The sequence below is a fragment of the Tyto alba genome, unplaced genomic scaffold, assembly GCF_018691265.1.
Source record: "Tyto alba isolate M040663 unplaced genomic scaffold, T.alba_DEE_v4.0 Super-Scaffold_17, whole genome shotgun sequence".
Classification (NCBI taxonomy): Eukaryota; Metazoa; Chordata; class Aves; order Strigiformes; family Tytonidae; genus Tyto; species Tyto alba.
The window spans coordinates 13,089,540-13,110,318 of record NW_024881279.1 but is presented as its reverse complement, the minus strand read 5'-3'; the positions used below and the strand labels follow the sequence as shown (position 1 = coordinate 13,110,318).

General features: G+C 48.9%; 1 protein-coding gene across 4 annotated transcripts in view; it reads left to right on the top strand.

The window, feature by feature from the left end:
- The window catches only part of SH3PXD2B (SH3 and PX domains 2B), a 78,886-nt gene that overhangs the window by 10,717 nt on the left and 47,390 nt on the right, over positions 1–20,779 (top strand). For all 4 annotated transcript variants that reach the window (XM_033005563.2, XM_033005550.2, XM_033005557.2 and 1 more), the window contains exon 2: positions 2,320–2,400. In XM_033005563.2, coding sequence (XP_032861454.2) covers positions 2,320–2,400 — 81 coding nt within the window. The remainder of the gene's footprint in view (positions 1–2,319; positions 2,401–20,779) is intronic.

Sequence of the window (20,779 nt, the reverse complement as noted above, 5' to 3'; positions counted from 1 at the left end):
TCCTGGGAGACTCCTGGGAGATCTGCGTTTCAGCAAAATATGAGTGAGCTCATCAGTTGGGAGAAATGTTCTTTCCCTCAGTTGCAAAGGGTATAATAAAGTGTGGTGTGCCCTCAAATCTCATAGCTTTATTACCCTTAAGAGCTTTGAATTCATTTTGGCTTGAACAAATCCACATCCTGATTAAAATCCCAGTCTAATAAGCTGTTGACTCCAAATAAAGGCAGAATAGGAATAAACAATGAAGAAAAGTTGGCTCTTCCTCCTGCCCCAGTGGAAGGCTTTCTCCAGGCAGGCAGCCAGCAGTGATATAACCCCATAAAGTGCTGTAGACTGGTAAGAAAGCTGGGATATCAGCTGAGCTTCCAACCAAAATGAGCTCATGCTGGCCTGCCAGCAACTCCTGGGGTGAGGGTAAAGGCAGCTTGGATGCTTACTTAGCGTCAAGTTAACGCTTAGTTTGCTGATGGTATGGTGGTGACTGTATGGATGCTATCAGATACTTCAGAGGTTACATCACGCAACTTTATCAGTTTTCATTGCAAACTGTGGGCAGACAAGTTGTCCCTGTCCTGTTGAGGTCTAGAAGCGTGTTCTTGCCAAGCCACGTTTGGTGCTAAGTAAGCATAGTGTCTGGGCCTCCCTTGCAGCAAATCATGGTCCGTCCAGGTCTCCACAGCTGCTCCAGATGCTGTCCTGCAGGAGCCCTCTATGTTCCATGTGTTAATATGGAGAAAATGCAGGTCTTTCAGTTCAGAAAAAGAATTCATGAATGAAAGGAGAGGACTGTGGTTAGCTGAATAAGGCCTGTGAGGCAATGCAAAGAGATTCAGTTTTTGTCTGGGAGAGGGTGGTGGTGCCTGTGACACCTGGCCAGCTCATGGCAAGTCAGCAGAGCCGTCGCAGCTGTGTTTGGGCTGATCATCTGGTGTAAGAAAAGTGGTCATTGAACTGCTGTGTTGAAAGTATTGAAGTTCTTTATTTTAGCAGTAAGAACTTGCTTCATCTTGCTGGTTCTTTTTCTGTCTTAATTTAGAAGTGATTCTGCTGTGAAGAGTCTGTGGTTCCTCAAGAGTCTCCTCACCTTGGTAGGTCATGCTGCATCAGCCTTCTAAGCAGCGGAGTAAGTTTTTGATCAGATTTTTAGTGCGGCATTTGTGTAGGTTTGATTTAGTGTTGTGCTATCCATTTGAGTCTCCTGGTGTTTGAGTTTCGATATTGGGCTGGGATCTTGGTCACATTCCAGCATCTGGAAAAACGTCCGTCTCTGTGGGAAACCTTGTGAAACTCTTAAGGGGTTCTGTTTTAAATACCAAAATATCAGCATCCTAATAGCCTTCATGCTTTGTTACATTAATTTGAGTTCTAGCAGGTCCGTTCACCTGAGCTTCTGAATGTTTTGTTCCTGCTTCAGTGAATTGATACCTGAATTTGTGGTGGAAATAAGCATTACATGAGAGTTAGAAGAAAAAATGAACATGCCATTGTTCTGCTTAGTCAATCTGTTATCAATTAGTGAAGACTGAGGTTTGCATCACTTGAGTGTTACGCTGGCATCTTGTCAAGGGTCATCTTTGGTTTCAGTGAACAACAAGTAAGGACATTAGATAAGTAGTTGCCCAATTCTGTTATTTGCTTGTTGTGTTTCATATAAAAATAAAAAAAAAACTGGGCTGGGTAGGTGTTTTTTCAGTAAAAGCCTGGTCACATGATCTGTGAATAACCTGCAATTACTAGGACTGATTGTGTAGCATTTCAAGGAACAGGAGGATAATTTGCAGCCCAGTGAGTCTGAGTAAACAAAACCTCAAAGCTGCTTATGGGAGAACAGAAGAGTTTCAAACCTTGTGGGTTTGAACTCTTGCAAGCCCAAGCCCCAGGACCCAGGCTGGTGATGATGCGTGGTGCCATGCTGCGGGCTGCACTTTTTGGATCTCGACGTCAAACTTGATGCTGTAGACGTAGGTGGGATGGCCACAGCATAGTTATTAACTTGTAATATGTCTGGAGAGACTTTAACTGTGTTTTCACATAGAAGTGCCCTTTCTCGTTCGATACATGCCCCTATTTAGGGATAGGGTGCTGTCATAGTTCACAGCTATCAGTAAGCATTTAGTATACAGTTAAGTTGCAGCAGTGCAGTTTAATAATGTAATCTTACATATTTTCTAGTACTGCTGAAATGACTTTAAGTGGTCCCATAAACTTCGCTGGTTGATGCCCAGCTGTGGGGGCTGCATTGGCAGCTTTAGCAGTGTTTGAGTTGTGGTACGAGTTGTTGGGTCACTCCTCTCTAATTTCTTCCTCTGTTCCCTACAGGTGTACATTATCAAAGTCACCTGGTCCAATGGGTCCACAGAAGTCATCTACCGACGGTACAGCAAGTTCTTTGACCTGCAGGTAAGCATTTTGCCAGTCTTTGGGGTTTTGACTTTGGAGGGTTGAAAGCTGTGGTCAGCTGAGAAGCATGGTTTCTGCCTTCTGCTAAGCATGCCTTTTGTAATCTACCAGAAAATGTTTTGATTTGAGGAAACTTAAATGCAATTTTGGACATCTTTAAGAAACCAAGAACAGAGCAACCTCAAAAGCTGGACACTTCGCTCTGGTGCCTCTTGTGCGTCAGTGGGGACACCCTGGGTCTTCTGCATCTCCCAGGGTTAAAGTTCTGCTGTCACTCTCTGGTCTAAATGCCTGGAGGGCTGCGTAGGTGTGTTTAAATTCCTGCAACAGAAATCTGCAAAAGTGGTTGGGGTTTCTGTTTTTTGTTTTTTGCTTGGTTGGGTTTTTTTGTTTTTGTTTTTGTTTTTGTTTTTTTTGCTTTGGGGGAGGGATTTTGTTAAAGTTTGGCCCAAATTCCATTCCCGTGGAGCTAATCCCATGCCTTTCCCAGCTGCTACCACAGAAAACAGGACTGCTGCTGAAAAGTGCCGATTCCCTCAGTCAGTGCCTCGTTGTCTGGTGCTTCAGGGAGTAGGGGCTGGGGAAGCGCCCGCTGCCCGGTGCAGAGCAGTGCCAGCCTGGAGTGCAGCTGACAGCAGCTGCTTTAGCAATTCCCTTCTCATGTGGGGGGCAGCCGGGAGGAAAATGGAGCCGGGAGGGAGGGAGGAGGCTGGAAAGGCAATTGAGACAGGCTGGGTTGCAGAAAACTGAAGCTGGTGTTCTGGGCGAGCAGGCAAAGTGTGTTTTCCACCCCCTCCTTGGTGGAGATGAGCCAAGGGGTCTGGCTGAGCTTTATGAGCCAAAACACAAACTGAGCTTCTGGAACAGGCCCTGTGCAGATGAGAAAGGAAAATGTGTGAAATGATCTATGGACCAGCAGCAGCTGCCAAAAAAGTCACTGGAACGTTCCTCCTGGCCTGTGCATGGGACTGGGAGAGGAGCTGGGCACGCTCTGCCTCCAGTGACCCACTCACGTGAAGTTGAGCATCACTATATGCTTGATTTCAAAGGGTGCTGTGCTTGCCCAGGAATGAGGACGCCTTTCCTGAAATCGCTGCATCCAGACGCAAATATGCTGCTAAAATTACAGAGCATCTGGGCCTGCCCAGCGAATCAAGCCCATGGGAATCCAGATGGCTTTCCCAGGTTCAGCTGGTCAGCTGGCTCCGGGTCAGCCTGCGGAGCCTGGGATTGTGTGAGATGGCTGCTCATGTTGATGGTGGCACGTCCCCTGCCTGACAGGGCACCTTCTGCAGAGCTGGGGATGTGGCCATGAGGGTGACCATGCTGAGTAAGACCTGGCCAGCAAGCGAGACCCTGGCTTTGGCAAGACCCTGGGTGTCCTTACCCTGCCCCGTGCTGCTGTCCCACAGTGTCGTGCTGGGCAAGGTAAGGGAGGGTGGCATGGGCAGCTGCTGGTGCAGGCAGGGGTTAAGCTGTGTGCAACTGCTTGTGTAACCAAGGAAATATTAAAGTAAATAAACAGGGAACAGCTGTTGGGCAGCAGCCAGGGCTGGGAGGAAATGGAGCTCAGCGCTTCCTTCTCTGCAGCATCTTGTCTTTGCTGGTGCTCCAAGGTGGTGGCCAAGCTCACGCTGTCGTTGGCTGCAAGGTGGGCAGAGTCTTCTAGGGTTTATATGTGATGAACTGGTGCCTCCAGCTGTGCTGTTTCCCTGGGCTGCCTTGCTCCCCATGGGCTGTCCCTCCTCTCTTCCTCCCCTTCCATCTTGGCTGGAGCTGTGCATGCTCCTAGATGGAAAGCATCGTCACTGGAGGCTGGCTGAAGCCAGAGACTCAAACTGGCTCTGCAAAACACCCTGAAGCACCTTTGGAGTCAGAGGTGATATTTATAGAGAGAGAGAGAAAGAGATAGATAGATAGATAGAGAGATATCATGGTGCAGATGGGACAGTTTAAAGCAAACATCTCCCCTCTTCCCTGTTCCCTGCAGCTTTTTCTTAAAAAAAAAAAAAAAAAAAAAAAAGTAACCACTCCTTTTTGGCTCTGTTGAAAGAATGAATGAAATTGTGGTTTTTCCTTTCCTTCCCCCTTATCGCACATGCTTCCTGGTGTCCTTATTTTAAACTTGTGGTGCAGTACAGTGGAAGTTGGATTGAAAGGCAAGGAGTGAAACAGATCCTCTTAGCACAGTGGAAAAAAATGCTCTAGGTAGGCTTGGTAACACTGACTGTTGCCATTGCTGGAGGCCTTTATTATATGAGTGTTGGATGATTCTATGCCAATTTTAGCTCTTTAGGCAGAAACTTTCCATGCTGGAAATTATTCATGCCTTTGGTTATTAAGAAAAAAAAAAAAAAAAACAAAAAAAAACCCCAAAAACAACAACAAAAAAAACCCACAACTCAAAACCCCCCCACACAAAATAACTAATTGGCTAAAATGATTCTGCTGCTTCTGAAAACATAGTAAGAGGGAAAAATATTTTTCCCAGACCCACTTCTGGTCATCTTTTTGGTGTGTTGGAGGAAGAATTGGAAACTTGAGTCGCAGGTGATCCCTGTGTCTAGAATCTGTCTTTCATGTTATCCAGTGAAAATCCATCCAAATTTATTCATACTTACAGCCTTGAGCAACCACAGTACATGCATGCTTGGGTAGAGATATTTGTTAAATTAATATCTGTGTTCCCAATGATTCTGACTGCACTTTCAATGCTCCTGCCAGAAGCTGAGCAGGGTTTTGTTTTTTCAGTAGCAGTTCTGGCCACATTTGGGTGAAGGCTGGTGCACCCTCTTTTGCTGTCATTGACCTTCTTGCTAAGACCAAGCAGAAGGACAAGGAAGCCATTTGATCCAAGTAGGAGAGAGGAGAAGACCACCTTGGGGGAGGAGTGAGGACTGGTGGGGGCTGACCCCCAGGCTGATGTGATGCTGCAGTTCAGAGCAGCCCAGACACAATTGTGTGAGCGTTTGGGGATTTTCTCCTGGTATTCCCTATGGGGCCACAGCTGAATTGCTTGTCACCTTCCATTGTGGCCAAACAATTGTTTTAGGAGTAGGGCCAAATAAAACACATGCACGCTTACTACTGACAGCCTCACTGGCTTGCCTGCTCCCACTGCAACCAGAGGGCAAAGTGTCCTTCCCTCCCCAGCCAAGCAGGAATGACACTCAAAACACAAACCGCCAGCTCAGCCAAAACAGGGGTGAAGCCTGATGTTTGCCCAGTGCTTGTCCCTGCCTCTGTCTGGATGCAGAGATGTCCGACCAGCCACGTTCCCCGTACTGGAATGGGGAATGTCAAAAGCCACCATGTTGGTCGCAGTAATGCTGCAGACTGTGCTGCTGTCAGTGAGGAGTTCTCAAGGTTTTTTCTGAATACTGTGAACTTCGAGAGCTTTTCTCCTTGACTGTCATTGATATTGAAGACTGGCCCTCTCCTACAAAAGTCCTGGTTTACAGCTCATCGCTGTAGCAGCCTTTCCAAGCACCACTCTGCTTTTCGCCCCCAAGGGTGGCAAAACCTATTTCTGCCTAATTCATTTTCATTCCATTGAACACACCATGGGGCATCCACTGGTCATGCAGGAGACTGTCACCTCTTCTCTAAAGGCCGGTGACTGTTGCTTATTCCGCAATTCAGCTTGTGTGTCCCAGCACGAGGCACAGGCTGCTTCCTCCTGGTCCTGGCCCAGATTTCTGAGCAGATGAAGTGGTGGCCCTCATCCCCTGGGAAACGTGTAGGTCATACCCTTTCCTGCTCCGGCGCCATCACAGGAAGGCTCAGCATACCATGCCGGGAAGTGAGATTGGGAAGGGAATACTTAAACTGTGGAATACTTCTGCCTCCTCTACACTGCTCATTGCAGGAAAAAGCCTTCAGGGACCTGGGCAGTGCACAGGACCCTTTTTGCAGTATAGATCCTCTCTGCTTGGGTTCCTGTCGCCTCTCCTCCTTGCTTTCTCCATAAACATTTTCCATCACATGGCAATTTACATAAGAGCGACTTTTCAGGAATTAAAAAATAAACTGTAGACGAAATTGTAATTCTAAAGTTTGAAACTTCGGGTAACTGTATGATTTGTATTTAAATCTGTAACTACAAATACTGAACTCAGTTCTGCGTGAATCTGTTGGATGGGGGGATAATTTCCTTCAATAGGATTGAGGCTGTTTCATAATACTCAGTAAGCCAGATGTGAGCTATTGGGAGCAGATGGATGCTGTTCTTAAGAAATGAAGGCAATAAGATTGATGCCTGCAAGGAAGCTAGTTGTATTCTGGACACTGATTGGGACTGTCAGGTACACTGGAAACGTTGGTGGCATAGAAGTTAGTAACCAGGTATGTAAGCGGCTGTCTCTGGCGGACAGAGATAGAGGGTTGGGGTCCTGCGTGCCTGAGAGATGCTCCCATCCCTGGCGGTGGGGGAAGATCTGGCCAGTGACTGCAGGGCTCTGTTGGATCATGTTGGATACATCACTCAGGAGGAGTCTAACAAGTCTCTTGGAAGGATCCTCTTGAAACCATTGGCTGTAAGGAGCGACACTCTGGGTTAGAGAACAGATACTGGCTTGTATTTTGTGTTTTTTATGGAAACCCCCAAAAAGAAACATTTTTTCCCCACTCTGTAATTATGAGCTCATCAGCCACGATGGTAGTCATTTCAAGTCTTCATGTGACCAATAGCCACTGGTGTCTCACTAAGCTCCTGAAATGTATACACACCCAAAGCCAATCCTTTTGCATCTTTCCCACTATTATCAGACCTATGTGCTTTCCCTGTGCAGGAGCCCTGCGCCATGTCCTCAGCCTCCTCTGCCTCTCAGCTGCACCCACGCTGCTCTCACAGGAGTCTTTGCCTGGCTCTTTTCAGTCTTTTTCTGTATCCAGGACAGCAAGGCTGGTGTTTTCGCAGTTGGGAGCAGATCCCACTGGTCACAAAGTGAGCTGCTTGCAAGCTGTGGTGGAGCTGGCTCTCAAACCACCCCCGTGGAGAAGGCTTTGCCATTCGTGCCACTGAAGTAGTAGCTACTCCTCTGGCAGGCAGCTGTAAGCCCTTAAAAATAAAATGGCCATTCAGGAGTACCCTTCTTCGGGACAGGTTACCCCAGGGCTTTCCCCCTTGTAGTCAGAAAGCTTTCTTTCAGTCCTTGTCCACGCTGAAGGCTGCAGGAGAGGGTGATGCTGCATGGCTGCTCCTTTGCACAGAGGTTTAATTTTGAGCCGAGGGATTGAGACGTGATATAGGCTGGAGTAAGTGTGCTTGCTGTATGATTCAGAGACAAAAATTGAGAATTTTAAGCAACCTTAAAAATGGCTCTGGCTCTCTCCCCCACTCGTTTCTGCATGTGCATCAAGTGTGTTTCCCAGACTTCTCGTTTGTCCATATGCTTAACAAATCCTTCAGGTTCTTAGCTGGAAACTTTTAGCTTTGACCCACCTGGAGCGATGTCATCTTGGAGAGAGTCCTGCAGCCCTCTGGCCAACAGCTTTGTGTGTAACAGACACAGAAAAAGAGGCTGTTGAAGTGGTGCCCGCTTTTATGAGAAAATTGGCAAAAGGCAACGGTCTGTGCATGTCGTCTTGATATGGAAGACAGATTAACCCTTCTGGAGGGGGTTCTTCACCTGTTGTGTACATGCAGCCACCAAGCAAAGACAAGAAGGAGAGAAAAGTCAGTATCTTAGTAATTCAGGCAGTTTTAAAATAAAACACTACACTAAAACAGGCTCAGAAGACATTAGCTGTCACAGAGAAGAATTGTTCTCATCAGCCTGTTTCAGGCAGTTGGACTCTTGAAAAATTAAAATGAGCTTCATGTGTTGCTTCCAGTACTGCAAGCCCCATGCTCGCCTTCTTCCACTTGCCCTCTTCCTCCTCCTCCTCTGCTCTTTAAGCTGGGCTCTTGGCAGGGCACACTTTCACAAAGGTGAAGTGTTATCTTAATTCTTCAGATGTGGAAGGCAAGGGGCAGGAGTGCAGAATAACGTGTCCCAAACAGCAGAAGGCTCCTTGAGGTGAGAACGCAAGCTGAGGCACCGCTTGGATTTCGCCCCTCCTCTGGGTTGTGCCTGGTCCTGGCGGCCTCTCTGATGAAAAAGCCCTAAAGCAGCTTGGCAGTGCTGCAGCTGTGGGAGATGGATGTCTGTGTGTCCAGGGATTGTAAACAGGGCTCTTTCGATAGCTATTTTGTAATAGGAATCTTATTTCAACACTTTGGGGATTTCTTTTTTCTCCCGGGGTTTATGGAGTTCAGCAAAATTCTGTGCAGTTGCGTGTGCAATGTACTTCGTGGTTTCAGCCTGCCACAAAAATAAATCACCAGGATCTTGCTCTTAGACAGCTGGATCATGAAAGGCAGGCCCTTGCGTGACCAAGGACAAGAAAAAACCCACAGCTTCCTATAGTGAGGTTCCTGCTACAAAGCACCACCGACTACTTTTTCATCTGTGCCCAGAGTGCACTGAGAGCCATGAGCTTAAGCACCATATGCAGAAGTATAGAAATGGTGAATTGCCATAATCGAACTCGAGAGAAGAAGAAACACTTTCCATTAAATAAGGACTATGTCTGGCCGTAGAAGAAACAGCCAGTATTTTTCCAGCAGCGCATCAAAGATCTTCATCATTATCTTCCCTCCCTCCACAAAGAACATGTACAGTCCAATGCACTTCAGCCTAGTTAAAAGTTGGCTCCTTGATTTTTTCTCTTTCCAAATGTCTCCCATTTATAGCTTTCCAGCATTTGGCAGCCGGGAGCCAGCACATTCCCGTGCGTGCTCATGCCAAGGCAGGTCAGTGGAGTTATAATTGGCTCTAGCTGGCACCCTGACTAGCTGCGGCGTTCAGCGCCTGGCAGCCGAGCAGGGCTGTGAGCTGCTGAAAGCTGTGCCTGCCTCTGGGAAATGACAGCCCATCCTCCCCGAGAGCCGGTGTTGGATGGAAGTTCCCAGGGCCAGCGTACACCTGGGGCGAGCACAGCGGCACTGGGTAGTGTGTGTCTGCAGCGGAAATAATTTTCTATTCTTGTAGCTAAAGCAGCTGCTGGGAACAGCACTCGATGATTTTTGGTTTCTTCCAAGCCGATGGCCAGCGTTTGCCCTTTCCGTTTGCTCCAAGCATGCAGCTCCGCAGGCTGTTTCTGCAATCCTCCCTCCTGCCTCCGGAGTGATTTTGCTTCTTGCTGGTTTGCTGTGAGCCGGGGGCTCCTGCTCACCTCCTGGTTCTCATCTTCACCTGCTCCCATCAGATGGTCCCTTCTTGTTCCCAGGCTCATCACCTGGCACTTCTGTGGAGGCCCCGTGGCGAAGGAGGGCTGGCTCCTTAGCCTGTGCTCTGTTCATTCATCCCTGTTGGCATCCTCTGGTCTCCTTCCCTCTGGAAACTTGGCAGAGCAGCCGGAGGAGACAGCATTTGCAGCCTTTGCTTCCCAGCCCTGGGGGAAGTACATCTCACAGGAAGAATTGTTTGGTGGGTGCGATCCGGAGGGGAGCCTGTGCTGAGTGTAACCCGTGAAGGGGGAGGCAGAAGGATGGGGACGTTAAATGTTTTGCCGCTTTGGGGATGGAGCCAAGATCTCTTGCTGACTGTCTGGTGTGGTTTTATTTGGTGAGGCTTTTGGTAATGCAATGTTTAAAAGCTGTCCTGTAACATGAGGTGAGGAGTTACACCCCACTCCCTGTCTCAGGGGTGAGCTAATGCCCTTCCACTCCTCAGCTACTTCATGAAAAAGCCCTGGAAATTCCACTGCCCCATCACTGGGAGGGCTGAGCAGGGTCCCCAGGAGAGCAGGAGCTCACTGGTGGCCCCTCTCCTGCCCGCTGGTGGGGTTGGTGCCTGGGGAGGTGCCCAGGGCCCCGGTGCAGGTGCCTGTCTGGAGCTGGTTGTGGCCGGAGATTTTGATGAGGTTCACATGGGTCTGGGCTGACACAAGCCCCGGCGTCTCCACCGTGCTCTTAATCAATCTAACGCAGCTCAGTTTTCTGGTGGAAAGACCTGCAATTTATATTATGTGGCAGCAGCCCTGCGTCCAAAACGAACCAGTTTCAAGCTGACTGATGCTGCCTGGGAAGGAGCTGAGGATGGATAGTAGTAAATCAGTGCAAAGGAGTCTCTATCTCAGAGTGCTGAATTTTTAGGAAAATGGCCAGGACACATTTATGCTGCTAAATCTGTATCATACAGTATGGACCATAGCATGCACCTCATATATATTGTGGGCATCTAAGAAGTTGAAGCATCTGTGCAGTTTTATGGTGAGTGGGAGATGAAAAGAAGAGGGAGGAGAGACAGAGGGAGATGGTGGTTCTGAGCTTGCCCTGCCCTTGAAGAGGGAGGTGATAAAGCTGAAGGGATGATATGTTTTTCCACAGTCTTGATTTCTCACTTCTTTTCTGTGCCTTTCATTCAATTACATCAGGCTGTCGCAGGTCTACCATGGTGCTGTAAATCACCGCTCCAGCACTGGCTGTTGAAAGTGCTTTCAGTGAAGGACGTCTTGGAGTCGCCTTGTGAAGTGAGGTGTGAACCTCTGCAATGATCTCCCTAGGGTCCTGATGGGCCTGAGGACAAGGGAGGAATTGAATTGCTTGTTCTCCCTTCCCAGTGCTCCGCTCCATCTGAGAAGTGATGGTCCCTTTCTCTTACTTTCCTTGCATGTTTTTTTTTCCCTTCTATACGCTGTCTGCCTCGAGGCTTGCCTGGCTTCTCATTCCCAAACATGGGATCCAGCACAGACTTTTCCTGGGTATGTGGCAGGCATCCTGCAGGAGGGACGAGGAAGGCAGGTCTGTGGAGCTTCAGTGAGGCTGCTCTGTCGGCAGGACTAGGGGAGACCTTTTGGGGAGAGAAGATTGGGTGTGCAGGATCTGCCCTTCCTCTGTGATTCATGCCTTCCAGCCAGCAGCAGGGAGGGGGACCTCATTAACCAGAAAATGGAGAGGGGAAAACGTGATGTGGTGCCATGTTGACTCTGTGGTTTTCCTGCCAGCAGCTGAGGCTTTGCTTCCCCACCGCCGCGGGGGTGTTGCAGTGCTGCTGGATGCATGGCACCCCTTCTGCTTATCTTCCCATCATGTCGTGGCTCCCACGCATTCCCAGGCTGCAGGGTGCAGTTCTACACCCTGTTTTATGGTAACTTTTATATTCTAGTGTTATCTAGGATTGCAATGTGAGCAATAACCTATGTGAAGAATGGTCTCCCTTGAAATCTGGTGGCATGAGGGGAGCCAGCATTTTCCCTGCCCTAACTCTACCTCCTTGAGCCTTTTTGCCTTACTGGTACCATATCTTCAGGCCTTTGCAGTAGGGGTGAGTCACTGAGTACTGAATTATAAGTGATGTTTATGGCTGTCTTTACCTGGCAGTGTGGAAATTAGATGTTGGAGATTAGGATTGGGAGGTGTAATTAAGGTTGGTAAATTTATTGCTTTAATACTGCCTTTGATAGAATATTTAGGGTTTGGGCAAGACAAAGCTTTCATTCGAATGCCATTTTTCAGTGCTGATACCATACTAAATTAGCCAAACCAGGGATTTTTTTAATATACAAGGTGCTATTGTGCACCTTACAGAGAATTCCTTCCACGCCCATTTTCCACTGCAAGCTCAGCTTGCTGATCATTTGCCATCAACCCTGTGGTGTGGTACTTGACCTTTTTGTAGAGGAAGAAGATATTTTGTTGTAGCAAACTTTGAGAAATGCTTCCCTCAGTAAGCTGTTTGGGTGCAAAGAGGTTTGGGAACCCTCTGGGGCTGATTCCCCCTCCCCAAGATGGCAGCAAACCAGCCCATGTCCCTGCAAGCTTGGAGTGGCTCCGGGAGGGCCAGGAATGAGGAGGAGGAGGGTGGAGATGAGACCTCTCCCTGTCTTGTGCTGCAGGTGAAAGTTCAGTTGGTTCAACTATGTTGTGCAACTTCACTCTCGGGTAGGTGGACAGCTTGCCCCAGGCACTGCAGCGTCATCCCAATGGCCACCATTTTTTCTTGGGTTTTTTTTTTTGTTTGTTTGTTTTGTTTTGTTTTGTTTTTTGTTTTTGTTTAGTTGATTTTTTTGTTAGGAAGAAGTATTGCTGAAAAACTGAGGAAATTTTTTTTAGAAAATTAAATTGTGGGTCTTCTTCCCAGTCTGACAATTTCTTCCTGTACAGCCACTGCTGGCAGTGGGCATTGGCCCTCTCCTGCCACGGGGGAACACTGGGGTCTGGAAACTACCAGCATCTCTGGTAGCAACCCAAAATCCCAGAGTTCTCACCCAGTCCCAGTTAACAGAAAGTTGAAATCTGTATGTTTTTTAATTGCACACATACATGCTGAAAATGGCTGATGAAATGACCACTGAAGAAGGCTTTTTGTTTGTCCATGCAGAGTGCCAGGCCGGCTGGGAAGCTGCACAATTCTTTAAAATGGTGAGGTTTCCTCATCCTAACTTTGGAGGAAAGTTGGTGTTTAAATTTTAGCAAAGAAAGAAACTCAGTTCAGTATGTGTAAAACGTTCCCTTGGTTTTTCACTATTAATTTTTTTAAAAAAGCTTTCCCCTTGATGAGTTGCTTGAAACATAAAAAAAAATCCTTTTAATTTTAGTGGTTAGGTTTTGCTGTTCAAATTGAAATGTTAATTGAAATGGATACTCGTCTGCTGATCTGTCTTCTTGGCAGATCAGCATTTTCCAGTTCCCCTCCTCTCCCCCTCCCACCGCTCCACCCACCTCCAGGAAATAAAAAAGTCCTGTTGGAAAGTTCCCAGTGAGTTCAGAGGTTTCCGTTTGGGGGGCGACTGCTTTCCACCTGCCAACAGGTGGCTGCTTTAAGCCCCAAACTATGGTGTTATTTTATCAGTGAATTTGGGTAGAAACTTTTCAGGTTTTCCCTCTCCGTATCTCTGTAGGGAGATTACACTGACAGAAGAGCTCTAAGGTTAGGGTGCTGTCAAGGTTCATGCTCCTTGGGGGTTTATGTTGGAAAACCTTGGCATTGCTCGCTCTCTCTCTATTCTGGTTGGGTCCTAAAAAAGCAGGTGCAGTTCAAGGTATGTGGTTTGGGCTGAATTTTGTGTGAAATCTGCATTTTTGTGTTTAAATGCACAGAAAGCAGCAGGGTTACTGCACTTTGCCTGCTGCTAGGGCTCTTCCACGGTGCCTCTGTGTTCGCTGGCTCCGGGCCCTGGCACAGGGCAAATATCCCAGGTTAGGACGCTGTTCTCCTGGGAGTTGCATTGCATCTTGCTTTATGCAGTCCCAAAGGCTCCCTGTGGGGCTCCCCGTACCCCTACTCAGCACCCGCTCAACTCTTCCCTGTTAAGTCCATTAACTCCTCCATCAGACGTCACTCAACGGCAGCGTTCTGGTTTTGCAATAAGTGGAGTTTCTTGGCGAGCTCCAGCTCTCTGGCAAGGATGAACTGAAGTCAGAAGTGCTCCGAGCCCCCTTCTGCCATTGTGTGGGTGGTGGCAGTGCCAGGCTCCAGTGGTCTTTGGCCACCATTGAACTTGGCGTCTTTAAATCCCACCCTTTCTATAAATGGAGGAATACAGGGTGCTCCATGAGGGAGACACATTGCTAGTGCAGTGGGAGGTGGAGTGGGAATGCTGGTGGGTTCACACAGGAGCTGGGCTGGTTCATACTGTCCATGGGGCTGTCTGCCCAGGGCTCCAGCGTTCCCTCAGCCTCTGTCTGCTAGACAGAGAGTTTTATTGTCAGGTGGGAGAGGGTGGAAAGGAGCATGGTCATGCTAAGGACTAAGGCATATCTGTTTCATATGGAGACCCTGGTTTTGGCAGTTAAACCTGAAAGGTTTGCAGGGTCTCGTTTTCCACCAGTGTAATTGCACTGGCTCCCGTGGAGCTGCTCTTGATGGACACCACCATGAACCCAAGCAGAATGAAATCCTTCCTTGCATGGAGACAAAAATCTCTCCACATTGGCCTTTTTGCTGACTGTGCTCACTTGGAAGATGGGGTGTGTGTTTAGGGAAGGAACAGCAGGGAAAACAGATGATTAGCAAGAAGTCTGATGCAACAGGAGGGTCATGAGGCTGGTGTTTCTGACCAGCAGCTCTCCCAAGTGGTAGGACTGCAGCTTTTGCAGCCCTGCCTGTAGCTCAAATGCCTCCTCCTTTGTCTCATCACGTTCGGGCCTGCCACAGATTTAAAACTTTGCATTAATTTCAGGGAAGGAATGTACACCAGTCTGCTTCTCTTCATCTTCTGGAGTGGGGAAGGTTTTGAGGAGGGGAAGGGTTGAAGGGAAATCAGATCTTGAGCTATGTGGGGGAGAAGCTAGGGACAAGTCATGCCAAGGTTTTGGCAAATGTGCATCTCAGAGTGGGGTGACATGAGCATAAAGTCTCTCTGTGACTGGTCACTGAAACATTTGACTGAAGGTTGCCTCTTGGTGTGAGACACCAGGTTAGTTGTGAAACCAGGTCTGATTGGAGTGTTTGAGCACCACCCTCCCCCTTGCTGTGCCTCTGCTGCTCAATACATGAAACAGGGTAAATATATTGGTATTTCTCCACCGTTGCTTCAATTTACACATGGAAACTAAATCTCATGACTTCTCGGTCTTTCAAGCATGTCTACTTTGGGATGCTAGAGAGGAGGATGAGGGTGAACACAAAGAGTCTTTGCAGCCTTCCCTATGGCCATTGATGCCGTGACAGCTCCAGCGATGGTTGTGGTGGTGGTTCTGTGGTCTTTGGCACCAGGCTGGGGCAGCTGGCACATCTCTTCCCTGCTCCCATGCCGAGGCTCCTCCCAGGGGTACATCCCGTGTGATACAGCCCCGGCTGTGCTGGAGGGATGTTCCCATGGACGGGATGGGGAAGAGGAAGCGACGCAAACCAACATCACCCCCGGGGATTGCTGCTGCGTTCCCAAGCACATCTACCGGTAAGAGTCATTTCCCACGGCTGGGTCGCTGTGGTGAACTATGGATGCAGTCCTGGCTGTTTGGTGGTGGTAATGCTCCTGGTGCCTGCATGGAGTGCTGCAGCTTTCAGTGCTCATCTCTGCAGTCTGGGACCTGCCTACCTGGCCTAATGCCTTCTAGAGGCTGCAAATTGTCAGAAATTAAATGGAAAAATGATTAGTAAAGCACTGTAAAGAGAATGATGACTTCCAGGATTCAGCACCAATGAATTGAACAAAAAAAGCAGTATATTTTAATCACCCAAGAAGCAGACAGAGCGATCGGCAGCTCTGTGAGGAGGCTGTGTAAATGAAGATTGGTGCTTTTCTCCAAATTTGAGGTTTTCTTTTTCATTTTTTTTAAACACTGAGCTCTCTTCTCAGTGTCTTCCATATGTTATTGACAGGCCTACAAAAGGAGGGAAAGCAAGCAGTGCTTTTCAGGAGTTGTTTGGGCCATACAAAAATGGGTGGTGATTTTGGATCCTAATATCTCAGTGTGTCTCACCTGATGCCTTACTGGAGCTGGGTTTTGGGAAGATGCAGCTTTGTCTGCCCTCTCATTCCTTTCTAGCTGCCTCAGAGGGGGGACCTGGAGCTACTTGTTGCTTTTGACAGCACGCAGACTTCAAATGTCTTAAAACATGACTTCTTTAAATGCTCTTGGAAGTGCACTTTGTAGATGAGCCCAGAACAGACACAGAAATCACTGTGGGAGCAGGGCCAGGCTTGAACAGAGAGAGACCTATCTGGAGGCGAGGGCATTTCTCTTTTTCCTTCCATGACTCTCTCTTTCGCCCATCTGCTTCAATTATCACATGGTGTTGGTTACAATGGTAATATCAGTGTTTATCTACCACTAATAAACAAACATTATAATCTTTTAGTGATTTCTAGGGGGTTTAAGTTTCAAGGCTGGATGATAAAACAGGAAGCTCCTTACACTGAGGATACTACAGGCTTTCAGGGGGTTAGATGCTTGGACCAAGTGTCTCCTTCTCTGGGAATCCTGGCAGCCCCAGTGAGTGTGCAGTGCCTGTTGCGGTCTTGATTGCCTACACTGGAGCTGAGCACCACTGAGGCTTCTACTTGGAGAATCAGTGGGTGCTCAAACTGGAAATGTCTCCTATCCTGGGCAACGGAAGCTTTTTCCCCGGTTGCTTTTGGAGGACCACTGCACTCGGACCAAACTCAGGGAAGCGAAGCTGCCATGGCTTCCAAGCCCCATGTGCAGGCAGGGCCCGCCAGCTCCCCGGCTTTGGGCTGGGCGGTTGCGGGCAGGCACCCGGGGTGGCACAGCCCTGGAGGTGCCTCGGCCCGGGGGCTGGGGGGCAGCATGGGCGGAGGGACGCATCCTGCCCAGCCCTCTCCATGCCAGTGAGCTATTCACAGGCACCGGCGTCTCCCTCTGTCTCATGCTTCCTGTGCTTTCATAGGAAATTTCTCTTGCAGTGGCAGCTGCTGCCAATTTGTGTAGCCCTGTTCTCTCTGGCCTCAGTTAATTCTTTTTTGTCTATTGCTGAGCGATGCTTAAAGTTTTCCATCAGGTTTTCACAATCCAGCCTCTGTGATGCCATTTCCCAGTGCTGAGGAGGTCAGGATTGCCTGGTAATGTGTAAAATGCACTTGAACTCATCCCTTGCACCAGGAAAGCTGGGACTGTGGAGAAACTGTGGTCATTGAGAAATGGCTCAGTTGTGCTGCCCTTCAGCTCCTATTAGTCTCTTTGATCACCCAACTCGCTTTGATCATTGAACAGGCATTACATGGTGCCGCACCGGTGGAGTCCTTCCCCAGGCCTGACCTGAGCTTGGCATCGCCACACGTGGGATCTGAGCTTCTCTACGTTGGTCCTTCTGTCTTCTGGGCTGTGTGTTTTCACCCCTCATTTCTTCACAGACAGTCCAGGGAGATGCAGGGAAGGTGCCTCTCATAGGATCGCAAAGAGACTAAACATCAGTAGCCTGTGAGCCGCTGCCAGATGTCATTCTCTTTCCCAGACTTTCTGCTTGGCAGATGTTCACCAAACCAGCTGGCTTCAGGGCACAAGGGTGCTTTGAACTGCAAGAGCATGTTTGCGAAGTCTCTGGTTCTCAGAGCATAGCCATGTCCCTCATCACGTTCCTGTGGGGCTGGGGTGCTGCTGTGACGGCAGGCGATTGCTGGACCTGCATTCCTCTCCCACTGCATTTGGGGATCGGTGAGATGATGTCCCTCAGTGGATCAAATCTGGGGGAGGACTCTTCTTCCTATAAGAGGAGACCTGACTAATTAATGCCCCGATGAGCGCGTGGTCAGGGTGAGTGGTGCACGTGAATGTCCCCATCTGGACTTTGCTGCCACGGGGACAGCGGGGCACACGGTGTTCCTGGCTGCCTGCGGCATTGCCCCTCTCACGGGCGATGGGGATTTTGGGAGTGTGAGATGAGAGCAGGCTTGGCTCCGACCCATCCTTCCCCCACAGCAAGCTGCTGCCTTCTCTCAGCGGGGAGGCCGTTGCTCTCACAAAGAGTCTCCTGTGATTCTGCCACTGTGCACTCAGCTGGACTCTGAAGCCTTTTGTTGAACCTTTTTTTCTTTTTTTTTTTTTTTTTTTTTCCTCCCTCCCCTTTTCTTTTCTGATGGTGTCAAAAGCTGACTTCTCTGCTCTGTGTAACAGACATGTCTGGTGGAGGCATGGATTAGGTCAGCTCTCGCTTGCTAGACCAAGGGGGAGGAATGTGGTTTTACTCTGAACCTCCTGTCACACAGGCAAAGCAAATCCTCTCGATAAGAGAAGCGGGGGAAGTTCCCTCACCCGGTGCCTGTGGTTACAGCTCACGGCCTGGCTCCAACATCGGCTCCTGGTGTTGTGCAAGAGTGGAAGAGTTTGCTTTCCTCACCCGGGTATTTCATCACCCCCCAGCCCATGCTGGTATATACTGCTGTTCAGTGACATGAACCACCCTCCCCTCCATAAATTGGCAAAGACTTGCTTTCTCTTCTGCAGCCCTGGTACATGCCATGCAAGCCCTGACACTCAGTAGTGCAGAGTCTGGGCTTTAGAGCAGTTTGACAAAAGCAAATCCCACAGTCCTCTGGCTGCAGAGGACTTGCTGCAAGAGTAATCCTGTGCCCTTCTGGTTGATCCTTATCAGGGGAATGCAGGACCTCTGTGTTTTCCATTTCACCCTGACATTTCTCTTTCTACTAGATCAGCTTTAAATGAAAATAATTTTTTTTTCCTCACCTTTATATATTAGAGGAGAAAACTGTGGAGAACAGAGTGGAAGCAGCAAAGGGATGGCACACCTTATTACCTACTGGCACTTGGCTGGAGTTTTGGTTTTGTGGTTTTTTTTTTTTTTTTTTTTTTTTTTTGCAGAGACTTCTCAGAGTTTGATTCCAGCTGGGAAGCCATAGGGCTTGCTCTCAAGCTGTTAAACCTCCAAAAGATGTAACCCTCTGGGGTTACACTGTCTGCATGGTGTATCCCTCTGCCATTACACCATCAGCTCTTATTTGGGCAAAGCCCTTCCTGAATGCTCTGGTTCTTGGCAATACTGCTGAGCACAGACATTCCCCTCTCCCTAGGATCCCCTGCAGCCCCCAGTACTTTTAATTGGTTCAATTAGGATATTATCTTACCAGTTTCCTGTTAATGAAGAAGCTGTCTGCCAGCCTGTTAGCTATTGATACAAAGCTGCTTTTGAAAGGCTCCCTCTCCCCGGGTGGCCCCACCAGTGTTATCGCTTCCCTGTTAATGGACAGCCCGGCCATGGGGACAGTGTGCTCCCATGATGTGCACAGACCTTCTGCCATGGCTCACTCCAGAAAGACTCACTGCCCAGACGTTTCTGGATTCGTAAGAAAACCAGCTAACTGATAAAGTAATTTGGTGGTGGAGATAAATGTGGGTAAACATGCCCTATCCTGACGTGCTGTTGTGGGGTTCCTGGCTGTGGGTCGGATATGCTGCTGGGGCATCCGTGCCCTCGTCCTGGCTTGGGGAGCCAGGGCCTGGCAGCTGTCTGATCACCCTCCCTGCTGCAAAGGAATTGGTGAAAAGTGTGATACAACAGTTTCCTGCATAATAAAAGCACACCAGAATGCTTCAAACTGCATCTGCTCCAATCTTTTTTTTTTTTTTTTTTTTTTTAAGATTCTGTCACAAATATTTAAAAATAATCTTGGAAGGGGAGAAACAATAGAGTTATTGTTTTGGGTTTTTTCTTCCTTCATTTTTCTTCCTGACCTGAGAGCATTGCTGAGAGCAAGACTTGGCCTCTCTATGCTCTCCCGTGCTCGGCAGGGAGAGCTGCGCTCCAAAGGGCTGTCTGGCTGTCTGCCTCTCGCCTGCCCCGTCTCCCCCTCTCCCCAGGATCTTGGATGGCCAGGCAAATCCTCCCTTCTGGGAATGTGATGTGAGCAGCCTTGTCTGGAGCTTGGATGGAAACCCTCGCCGCTGAGATGATTTGTGGGAGTCTCCCCGTGCCGACTGCCTCCTTTCCACAAGCCCTTGCCTGCTGGGCAGGTGGGATTGCTGCACTTTTACCCTTTTTCCAACCCTTTTCCAGAGGGGTGCCTGCACTCCTTGGCTTTTCTGGGCAAGAGCAGTGTAACAACCTGTGCTGTAGTTCCCATCCTGCAAAACCAGCAGGAGCAAGATGGGCCAGAAAGGATACAGGGAGCCTCAAAACCTAGAGAGCTGCCAGCTGGCTTCCTCTGGATCTCTGGTGGCATCTCCCAGGTCTGGAGCCGACCTTTTCCCATTGCTGTTTTGTGCTTCTTTTTGCATGTGGTGCTACAGAAGAACCAACAGCCTGTGACCCACAGACGGGATTTGTGCACGTGTGCTCCTGTATCTTGCTAATGCAAACTGCCTGCCGTGGTTACAGCTGGTGCTGGGGTGGTTTTCTCTCGAGTGGATTTTTTAGTCGTTATTCAACTCACCGGCTTATGCTGATTGTCATACTGATGAACTGGTATTTGTGGCTGCCCATAATGGTGCCAACCCACAAGCGGTGGTGCAGGGTCTGGTCTGGCTTGGGGTGATGCTGGTGGCTTCAGGCTGGGCTGGAGTGGAGCAGGGTGGCTGCAGCGAGTGGGTCCCAATGCCACCTCCGGCTGGCTGAGCGGCCGCTGCAAGAGGCACTTTCGGTCAAGCAAAAGGAAATGGAGGATTTCTAGGCTGAAGTGCTGGCTGGCTTTGGTGGGATCACATGGTTGGGAGTAGATCTGGCCACAGGCAAGAGCTCAGGCGCGTGCATACAGGAGAAAACACAGCTTGCACCATTTGTGCCTCGGAGGCTCATAGTGCTCCCGGGAGCGTGAGATCCTCAGCTTGTGTTCAAAACTGAGAGGAGGGGAAAGCTTCCAGTGACTCAAGTATTGCATTGCTTAACAGCAATCAGATGTTTGCTGCTGCATTTGCAGCTTGTTTTGCTCACTCTCTGCCAGTCAGAAGCTTTGCTGAGCTCTTCCCCACAGGAGG